Raw genomic sequence first — 10,323 nt, 5'->3', positions numbered from 1 at the left:
ACTGTCCACACGCCGACAGCCACCAGGACCTCTACCACTGACACACCGCTGGCCAGTGTCTCCTCCAATGAAAGCCCTGCTGCCCCAGCTAGCCTCTCCACCAACTCCTCCTTCTCCTCCTCCAGCGAGCTGGCCAGCTTCAGCGGGGAGGTGCAGCCCAGCACCCCACATGCCAGCAGGAGCGTCTCCACCAGCAGCTTAAGGACCAGCCCAAGCCGGCTGCCCCCCAAGCCTCCTGCCGGGGCTAGCCCAACACCCATCCTCTTGGCTTCAGATGGAGGTGCTGGGAGCCCTAAGACCCCCTCCTCACCCAAGCCACAGCTGAAGGTGAGATGGTGGCCTGCCTCCCATACAGATCAGGAGGCTTTAATTCCTCATCCATCACTCGGTCACAGTGGGGATCATGAGTCCAGGGTCGCCTTTTAGGTAGGTTTGGTGTGTGATGCCCTGAAGCAAGGCTCAGGCACGTGCTCGTTAAATGGTGGCTCTGCTGGTATTCTGCCTGCCCCCCATGCTAGAGAAGAGGCAGGATGCTGTGTGGTTAGGGGAAATAGGAAGGGAACCGTGAAGGAAAATATTTCAGCATTCTTGTTAGAGAGAAGCTGGGGAACTGATGCCAAACAGGAGCATGGCTGTCGTTTTGCCCCGTAGCTAGGCTGCTGGTGGAGATCAGTGCTGCATTCCTCCTCTAGGAGGGTGTGGGGCAGGACAAACCCTAGGGCTGCCCTGTCTGCTCAGTCCCTGCTGTTGGGATGCTATATCCCTTCCCTCTCCTGGACCCTCACATATCTTCTTTTGTCCCCCAACTCCAGTCTTCCTGCAAAGAGAACCCCTTCAACCGGAAGCCATCACCTGCCGCCTCTCCCTCTGCAAAGAAACCTCCCAAAGGCTCCAAGCCAGTGCGTCCTCCTGCACCGGGTCATGGCTTCCCACTGATCAAACGCAAGGTAAAAGGGCCCTCGGGAGCAGGGGGGCAAAAGCCAGCTCTATACTGTCCCCCAGGGCCATAGCTGTATACATGCACCCTGCTGATGCATGTGTGGGTGAGGAGGAGGATGGTGTCTAGGGTAGACGCTGTTGATGGCAGCGCCATGGTCTCCCTTTGCTCCAGAGTGAAGTGGGGATTTTGGAACCACGCTTAGATAGAGTGTTCTGTTGTGCCCCCTGGCCCCATTAGTGTTGACCAGCCTTAGCGTTACCCCTGGGTACTGGAGGGTTGATGGAAGTCTCTGCCTTGTAATTTGGCAGGTGCAGACAGATCAGTACATTCCCGAGGAAGACATCTATGGGGAGATGGATGCCATCGAGCACCAGCTGGACCAGCTAGAGCACCGTGGGGTGGCCTTGGAGGAAAAACTTCGCAGCGCTGAGAATGGTATGTGGGATGGGCTGTCTGTGGGTGTGGGGCAGGACGGGACTCTAGGGCTACCCTGTGTCCAGCCAAGGAGGTAGCAGTGGTGACTTCCTCCCTGCTGCTGCTGGGGTTGGAAGAGCACAAATGGCTGTGCTGGGCTCCAAGAACAGTCACTGCCATACCCTGGACGTGGAGGTATCCCTAGAGTGGAAACAGGTGGGAGAAGACACAAGGTCTCTCTGGGGCTCAGGACCAGGCTGAGGTCAGGTTTTCTCTAGCTCTGTGCCTTTCTTCTGGCTTGGAAGAGCCCATCCTGCTTCAGGGTGGTGGGATCCTGCAGGGCTGGGGATGGCTCTGAATTGTCCCTTTGCTTGGCAGACAGCCCTGAGGACAGCCTGCTGGTGGACTGGTTCAAACTCATCCATGAGAAGCACATGCTGGTGCGCCACGAATCAGAGCTCATCTACATGTAAGTGTGTGCAAGCGCGTGGGGAGGCACTGACACCCTTGCAGGGAGCCCTGTCTCAGCCCTCCTGAAATTGTGCTTCCAGGGGAGAGCCTCGCATGGTCTCCTTGCCTGGAGAAGGGAGGGACTTTTTTTTAAAGAGGGCAAGCAGATAAGTGTATCCAAACACACTCAGAACTGACCCAGTGCAAGTCACCAGAGGCCCTGGCAGCATCTCCTTCAGGAAGGCCTTGAGCAGCCAGAGCTGGTCCCTGCTGGCACTTGGCTCCCCGGCCCTTTGGCTCTATAGGATAAGACCAGCATCTTGGTCATTCTTTCCAAGCTCACCCCATACCTTGGGATGATATTCTGGCTCTTTGGAGCCTTGCAGTGGTTCCTGGCAGTGCCCCCCTTCCCTTTCAGCTTCAAGCAGCAGAACCTTGAGCAGCGGCAGTCGGATGTGGAGTATGAACTACGTTGCCTCCTCAACAAGCCAGGTAAAGCATCGCTCTGGGTGCAGTTACCTCCATTTTTCCCCTGGGTGTCATCTCCCCTTTGTCTAGGTGGGTCTCAGGTGAAGAGAGACAGATCTTTAGGAATGCCAGTGCAATCGGCCGGCTTTAGAGCTGCTGCCTCATCTCATTGCATGCCCCAGCCTTGCGCAGGGATGTGCTCCTTTTGTCCCCATGGGATGCCACCTACAGGGCTCTCCCTCCGCAGCACCGCTAGCCCAGCCGGCCCTGCAGCATGGCAGGGTAGCAGGGGATGGTGCTAGAGGATTTCTGCCCCAAAGCTCTGAATTTCAAAGCACCTTCAGCCATTTAATTGCCTGTTCTTTCTCGGGGTTTGGCTGGGTAGAGAAGGACTGGACCGATGACGACCGAGGGAGGGAGAAGGTGCTGATGCAGGAGCTGGTGACCATCATTGAGCAGAGGAACGCTATTGTGAACTGCCTGGATGAGGACCGGCAGAGGTGAGTGAGGAGTGGGGTGGGCTGGAGGAGAGAAGTGTAGTCTGTCTGACTCAACGCCCCACGAGTCCCAAGATGTCCCTGTTGCTGACGTCTTTCCCAGGCTTCCCGATTCTTGTCTTTTGAACACCTTGTGTGGGAAAGACTTGCAGCACGTGGGATTTATCCCGTTGGTAGCAAGTGCTCACAAGACAGTGATGGATCTAGCCCTCTGTGGCTTATAAGTAGGAGGTTCTCTAGCCTTAAACAATACAGCAGCTGTTTTCAGGGCTGAATTGCTAACCTATTTACCATTCTTTCTTTCAGAGAAGAGGAAGAAGATAAAATGTTGGAAGCCATGATTAAAAGGAAAGGTAAGAAACAATCGGGAAGTTTTTTGCAGTGATGTTTTCACTGCTGACCCCAGCGAGAGGCAGCATAAGCCATTCATGAAATTGTATGCAGGAGGAGAGATTGAATCTATTCTCTGTAGACTCTGGAGCCTTTCCTTTAGGGCTGTTAAAGTTTGGGGCACAGTTGTGCTGCGCACCCCATTATCTCAGAAAGAAGTGTGCATACAGTGGAGAGCTTTGATTCATGGCTCTCAGCCTTGCCCCTGTTGTGCGTGCGTGTGTGTTTACAACCATCAGCATCCCGCAGTAACAACCTCCCTTTGCAACCCCAGAATTTCACAAGGAGACGGAGACCGAGAGCAAGAAGAAAGGCAAATTCAAGCCCATGAAGGTGCTTAAGCTGCTGGGCAACAAGCATGACTCCAAGAGCAAATCGCCCAAGGAGAAAAGCTAGAGCAGGGGACCACCAGCAGTGGGAGGGATGTGCTGCCCGACTGCCCTGGCCTCTGTAGCTGGCTGGGATGCCTGCCAGGAAGGGGGGCTTGTCTCCCTCCGCTCCCCTTGCCTCTCCCCCAGCTCCCTCCCCAGGCACCGGAGCTGCCGCCCCAGGGAGACGCCAGCCCTCTGCCCAGAGTGGGGGTGTCCGACCAAAGCACTTCCCTTCCTGAGGCTGCGGAGGAACCTGACCGTCCCCTCCGTGAAGCCTCGCTAACGAGGCAGGGAGAAGATGGATTTGCTTTTTGGATGCATTACCCCATCGCGTGCTCTTGTTATTAACTGAGAAGCAAACCAAGGAGTTTGGTGTTTGTGGGAAAACTTGCACTAACTGCCCTCTGTCCCTTCTCTCGCTCTAACTGTGACAGTTCCACGTGCCTCCAACCTCTACCAGGAGGGGACTGGGCCTGCCTGTCCCTCCCTGCCCACCCGCTCTTGTCCCCTTCCTGTCCCATTTTTAACTTCAGGAGAAAACTCTGGCATTAGAGTCAGGATTCTTTGGGTTTTACTGGCCTAAACTGAAATGTTAAGAAAACAGTCCCGCATCACAAGGCTGTAGAGCCATAGCCAAAAAAATAACTGGTGCCCTATTTATTTTGAGCTGTCCCCTCCCTCAAGCGCCAGGGCTGGGTGGGCTCCGTTACAGGGCTGAGAGGACCCAAGGGGACGGTGTACAGCTGCTAGGATGTAGCTCACTCTCCCTACTCAGGACATCTTACCCCCCACTGCTGCTAAACACCGCTGACTCTGCTGCCTTCGGGGGGAGGGAGGAACATTCCTTTTCCAGGCAAGGGCAGAAGAGCTCAAGACTGACTCAGTTCGGGCAAGGGGCGCTAAGCTTGTGCCCCTGCTTACCAGTGCCACCACCCTTGTGCGGCTGGGGAGAGAGGCACAGTCACAACTGACCTTTACTCAGCTTCATCTGTGTATACCTTAAAAGTGTGCAGGGGTTGGCTGGTTATTTTTTACACCTCCTTTACTAGATGAATTCAAACCCACCCTAAAACTTTTTAAACCCCTTATTTTATTTGTCATGTGTGTGTGCGTGTGTGTACAATGGAGGAGGGAATGGGGGGGCGGTGTTGTTCCCACCATCCCTTCTTCCTTCCATTTTTGTTTCCTGCCTTCTCCTCCGAGGCGAGGAGCTATTTATTGAATTGTTGGATCAGTCTGAATTAAGAGTTTCACGGGTGTCTGGTTGGTCAGCTGTTCGTCATGCCTTCCCATTAGCAAATTAGAGATAACCAGCCCCGAGCAAACTGCTGCAGTCCCTTCTAAAAACCCAACAGGCTTTAGCCAAAACACTCTCAGAGCCGTGCCTTGCAAGGTGGCTGGTGTAGCATTCTGGAAAGGGATTCTTATTTCCCAAAACCTAACGGACCCAAGCCCCTCCTCAATCCCAGCGTGGCCCCCATGGCTGGGAGGTGGCAAGCTCAGCCCCGTGCTGGTGACACCATCTCGCTCTTGCCGTACCCCAGCAGGCTGATGAGGAGCAGTGGTAGGAGAGGGGAGATCCCAAAGCACAACTTTTCTCCAAGGAGAAACAAATCTGCTTTAGAGCCTGCTGTCGCGTCACTGTTGCCAAAGGCTATTGGGATCGCTGCAGCCTGACACCCCTTGGCCCCGTGCCCGGTCAGAACTCTGATTTGTAAATTATACTGTACTAACTCTGTGACTTCCATTCACCTGAACAGAAATAAAAGAAACAATGGATTTAAAGACCAAATGCGGCTTAGGTTTCTGATTCCTTTGTGCAGTCTTGCTGTCCTGGGGACAGGGCATGCTGCCTGGCTTTGGGGAGTGGCTGACGAGTATTGCTAAGAAGCAGATGATGGAAACTTAAGGAAACTGGGAGGTGGACTTAATGCTGGGATGTACGCAGGAATAGCGGGGCATCACGCTCCAGCCTGCAGGAGGACAGAGGTGCGGGTTATGCATGAGGTGAACAAACAGCCATTTCCAGGCTGTGTGGGAAGCCGACGGCTATTCTGCATACCGTGCTTTCAGGAACCAAAAAACCCACAGCAAGCCCGCAGCAAAAAGCAGCAGGCGCTGGGCTGAAATCCCCTCTCCCTCCTCAGCGCAGCTGTGTTCCTAAGCGCCTGCCCAGTTCAGCTGCTGCCCAGAAGTTTGCTGATGCACACACTATTGCAGGTCAGCATGATTGCCGGAGGCTCGTGCTTGCGCAAGGCCAGGCGGCTGCGTCTTCCTCTGCGCCGTCTGCCAGCACAGCCATTCCCAGAGTCGTGGGGACAGGAGTAGGTCATAGATGTGGGTCACAATACGTGTGTTATTGTAACTGTCACGAGAAACCTCCACCGCTGGGTGGATGGAAAGGAATGACATTTTATCGGTGGATTGCTGTACTCTGAGGCATTGCATAGGCAAAAGGAGGCTCTGCTTTGTCGTGTTTTGGTAGCTGCTGCTCTTTGTTTGCATCTCTTTAATATTGTTGAGCAAGAAGGGATCCAGTGCATAGGTAGGATTTTACAACAGCTTTCTTCTGTTACCAGTTATATACAAATTGCTCCTGCCTTCTGGCTTTAGGCAACAGGTGGTGCTGCTTCCTCTTCGGGCACAGGCACAGACTTGAGACTCTGATGCTGAGAGTCTGGGAAGAAGAGGTGGGAACAAATTGCACTTGTGTTTTTTCCCTTGGCCTAGTCGTGGGGATCAGATTTCCCACCAGGGAAAAAAAGATTCCCACTAGGGAAGTCTTTTGTCAAGATCTCTCTCATTTCCTCACTTCTCTTCTTGTCAATGATCTCCATCTCACGCATTTTCTGCAAAGTACAAAGGGGAAGGGCTGAGTGGGGATGATGCTGGCAGCTTTTTTTTTTTCTTCTTTTGCCAACCACAAGAATAAAGCTTCTATTTCCCTGATTAAGTTACATGCAGAGATGGAAAGAAGGGCTGAAAACCTCTATTCCCCAAATTGACTCCTGTCCCATGCCATGAAGGGGAACACCCAGTTCTCTGCTTACTTCCCTGCTCAGGTATTGGAGGAAACTCTGCTTTAAGGTCTCTGACACTAGGGATTCCCTCCACACACTGTACAGCCAATGCTGCCAGGACCCTCACATACCTGTGAGATCTCAGTGAGGACAATCCTTTGATACTTCTTGCCCTGTCCTAGAGCTTCCATCTCTGCCAGGAACTCCTTCCTCTCCTGAACTTCATTCACCACTGACAGATAAGAGAAAACACTGTGGAAACAGGATGCAGCCAAAAGGCAAGAAAATACATTTCTATCTAGATCTGAACCCACAATTTCCCAGCTCTGCTTGAACTGGTCCTGCCAAAGGAAAGGTGATGTCTGCTGTCCCCCCTGCCCATCTTCGTACAGCTCCCCACCTTGCAGGAAAGGTAACTTTCTAGTTTTCTTTGTACAGACAATTCTCTGTTTCTTGAGGGCAATTTAACTGGTTTGTGGATGGAGACAGAACCTGCTTAAAGCCATTTAGGTTCATTAGCTGACACGTAGCACCCAGTGACCACAACCATCTCCGCTCCCAGGACCAGCACAGGCACAGAACATTAGCTGCCACTTTGCAGCGCAGACCTGTGGCCGGCTGATCTGAATCTCGCCACAGTACAAAGTACATGGATTTTTCAGATGTGTCAAGGACAACGCTCAGCTTGCGACAAGTTTTAGAGGACAGAAAGCATGTGTGAAGCCAGCCGTACTAGCTTCCCCGCAGCAGGGACAAAAGCACCCCTTCTGTACACGTTATTCTAGCATTGTCCATCTTTGTGCTGCCCCAGCTAGCGAAGGGCTGGCTGGGGTGTACACACACACACACATTGAAGATTCAAGCACAAAGAGGCATTAGGCAGGGGTTTGCCATCCCAGAATACTCTGCAGGCCAAAGTCCCTCACTGCTTAAAATTCTGCTCAACATTTAAGCTTTGCTAGTGTAACTGCTCTGCTCTTGGAGTGAAAAAAAACAGCCAAAACCATGGTCAGGCTGGCAAGCATCCTAGTGTACGCTGAGTTATGCTGGCTGGAAAAAGGACCCGCAGTACCTGGGCTTCCTGCCCAGGTCACCCTGTGCATCCCTAGGGTATTCCCCTGCCAGCAGAGTTCGTTTTGTGCGGGCAGCCCAGGGAGCTTGAATCTGCCAGCAAACCTCTGCGAGGACGGCTGGATCACAAGCGTCACAGCAGCAAGTCCTTTCTCTTGGAAACTGGGCTTTCTGCCTCATCCACAACGGGCTTCAGGTTACTGGCAACAGGGCCTGCCACCCCAGCCCTCGGAGGCAGCTGGCTTCCCAGGCTTCCCGCCTGTCTTCCTCCAGGATACGTAAAGACCTACATTCTTCAAACCGGTCAGGCTCAGGTATCTCCTCTTGCTTTGTCTGAACCAGTGTCTGTTTCGCGTTGCACTCCACCATGTCCTTCCCTGTCGCTAGGATGTTTTGGAGCCTTTGCTTCTCCTTTTCCAAATCTCCTGTGGATGCCAAGGGGGAAATAAATTGTTATCAGCCTGTCTCCTCAGGGAGGAGCCTGGCCACACCTCTGCCCTGCTAATGATGCCGGAGGAAGCATTACGTTAATGACAGCCTATCCCCAGAGTGAACAACGCAAGTAACGCACAGGCGTGTAGAGCCAACCAAACTGACATCAGAGGTTTGATTCACATTTACAAGCTAGAAAATTGTGTAGTGCTCCCTTCTTATGCAAGAACTGTGTGAGTCCCTATCACCTATCACCCCCCAAGCCAGCAGGTGGAAGCCAGCAAGCACTTACTGTAGATGTTCTCTCAGAGATCCATTTTGATACATCTTTGAAGACAGAAAGTGTGAGGATGAAGAGCAATTAAGATACATCCTGCAGCTGTGGAGATTGCAGGCAGGGGATGGATGGAAGGGGAAAAGAGGAACTGGGCAGCATCATTTATTTATTAGCGGTGTTTGCCCACTTACGCCTTGCCTGTGGCTTGAATTTCTCTCGGGCGTAGGCATCTCCTGCCTGGCAGACCTTGGCAGGTCGGAGATGTGGTTTAGCTGAAAGCCTGCTTGGCTGACAAACCGGTGGGGAGAAAGCAGGCGCTGCAGGCGCTGGCTCTTCACTGGATGTGGGATGGCACTGGAGGGGCAGGGTATCTCCTCCTGAAGAACAAACCGAAAACAACAATAAAGTCAGACAGAGAGGAGCCTGGATGGATGGCCCCGGGCTACCACCAGCAGATCTGCCTGTTGATCCACTGTAGCACCATGATCGAAGACCCTGGGTGCCACAGATGTCTCACCCTGGTTGTTGGTACATGCTGACATGATACAGACTGTGGTTCAAGTCACGCCATTGTGTCTTGTTCCCTGGATGACCCTTGGGGACACCTCGCCCTGTACATCCCTGCATGTCAGCAGCAGCCGTGCTGCTGTTTTGAAGCATGTGCCCATCCAAGCAGGCTGTGGCCAACTGCTCCCATCTCACGGTGAGCAGCAAAAGCTCTTCACCACAGTACAGCAGTGGGCAGGAGAGTGAGAGGGCCGTCACTCACGTTTCACACGGTCCATCAGGTATCGCCTCTGGAAACGTGTCAGCTTCGACTCCTCCATCATTGCTGAAAAACATAGAATCATAGAATAGCTTGGGTTGGAAGGGACCTTTAAAGGTCATATAGTCCAACCTCCTTGGCAATAAGCAGAGACATCTTCAACTAGATCAGGTTGCTCAGAGCCCTGAAGTACTGAAAGGCCACAATAAGGTCTCCCTGGAGCCTTCTGCAGACTGAATAATCCAAACTCTCTCAGCCTTTCTTCACAGGAGAGGTGCTCCAGCCCCTCTGATTATTTTTGTGGCCCCTCCTGTTCCAACAGGTCCATGTCTTCCCTGTGCTCAGGATTCCAGACATGGATGCAGTACTCCAGGCGGGGTCTTGCCAGAGTGGAGCAGAGGGGCAGAATCCCCTCCCTCACCCTGCTGGCCATACTTCTTTTGATGCAGCCCAGGATACAGCTGGCCTTCTGGGCTGCAAGTGCTCATTGTCAGCTCAGGGCCAGCTTTTCATCCACCAGTACCCCCAAGTCCTTCGCAGCAGGGCTGCTCTCAATGCCTTCATCCCCCAGCCTGTATCGATACCAGGGGTCCCCCCGACCCAGGTGCAGGACCCTGCCCTTGGCCTTGTTGAACCTCATGAGGTTCCCACGGGCCCACTTCTCAAGCTTGTCCAGGTCCCTCTGGACGGCAACCTGTCCCTCAGGCATGTCAAAAGCACCACTCAGCTTGGTGTCATCCGCAAATTTGCTGAGGGCGCGCTCGATCCCACTGTCTGTGTTATCGATGAAGATATTAAACAGTACTGGTCCCAGTATGCACCCCTGCGGAACACCACTTGTCACCCATCTCCACCTGGACAAGGAACTGTTGACCACTACCCTCTGATGTGACCATCCAACCAACTCCTCATCCACCAAACAGTCCACCCATCACATCCATGATGTGTGGGTGAAGATGGCAGCCTGAGGGGGCTCTGGGCTCCCGTTCCCCCTCAGCGGGGCTGAGCTGGGGAACCCCCGAGGGGCCGATTTCCCCCTCACAACCCAAAGGGGAATATCCAGCTTCGGAAGACTCATCCCGGGCGCCAGGCCCTCTGGTTCCCCCGCTCCTGCCCTGGGCAGGGTGGGGAACGGCGGTGGGACGCTTCAATTCAGGGGAACGTGAGGAGGTGGGGGGAATGGCTCCTCCCTGCAGCGGCCGCGGGATCCCGGCGCTCCGCCGGTGT

The 10,323-nt window shown here is 53.6% G+C and overlaps 2 protein-coding genes across 2 annotated transcripts in view; one reads left to right on the top strand and one right to left on the bottom strand.

The window, feature by feature from the left end:
* MICALL1 (MICAL-like 1) overlaps nt 1-3,781 on the top strand; it is a 20,603-nt gene extending 16,822 nt beyond the window's left edge. Inside the window, 8 exon segments of the mRNA XM_009881891.1 lie at nt 1-327; nt 813-947; nt 1,249-1,375; nt 1,733-1,823; nt 2,223-2,296; nt 2,658-2,772; nt 3,076-3,122; nt 3,434-3,781. The exon segment at nt 1-327 is cut by the window's left edge and continues 6 nt beyond it. Coding sequence (XP_009880193.1) covers nt 1-327; nt 813-947; nt 1,249-1,375; nt 1,733-1,823; nt 2,223-2,296; nt 2,658-2,772; nt 3,076-3,122; nt 3,434-3,555 — 1,038 coding nt within the window. The 3' untranslated portion in view covers nt 3,556-3,781.
* Nucleotides 3,782-6,256: 2,475 nt separating this feature from the next.
* LOC104283679 (chromosome unknown open reading frame, human C22orf23) lies at nt 6,257-9,160 on the bottom strand. Its single transcript, XM_009881889.1, has 5 exons — nt 9,100-9,160; nt 8,522-8,707; nt 7,912-8,046; nt 6,682-6,782; nt 6,257-6,379 (listed from the first exon to the last, which is right to left on the bottom strand). Exons 1-5 carry the CDS (start codon nt 9,158-9,160, stop codon nt 6,257-6,259), a joined length of 606 nt encoding a protein of 201 aa, XP_009880191.1.
* Between the last annotated feature and the right edge of the window lie 1,163 nt (nt 9,161-10,323).

The sequence above is a fragment of the Charadrius vociferus genome, unplaced genomic scaffold (genome assembly GCF_000708025.1).
Source record: "Charadrius vociferus isolate BGI_N301 unplaced genomic scaffold, ASM70802v2 scaffold413, whole genome shotgun sequence".
Classification (NCBI taxonomy): Eukaryota; Metazoa; Chordata; class Aves; order Charadriiformes; family Charadriidae; genus Charadrius; species Charadrius vociferus.
Note: the sequence above shows the minus strand (reverse complement) of the source record. Positions and strands in the feature narration are given on the sequence as shown.

What these genes read in the sequence shown, in the direction of transcription:
- LOC104283679 (XM_009881889.1), bottom strand. Translation starts at nt 9,160, where the DNA reads ATGATGGAGGAGTCGAAGCTGACACGTTTCCAGAGGCGATACCTGATG. An exon ending in ATTCAAGCCACAGGCAAGGC is followed by an intron (nt 8,047 to 8,521) that starts GTAAGTGGGCAA and finishes TGGCATCCACAG; the next exon opens with GAGATTTGGAAAAGGAGAAG. An exon ending in TCCTCACTGAGATCTCACAG is followed by an intron (nt 6,380 to 6,681) that starts GTATGTGAGGGT and finishes TGTACTTTGCAG; the next exon opens with AAAATGCGTGAGATGGAGAT.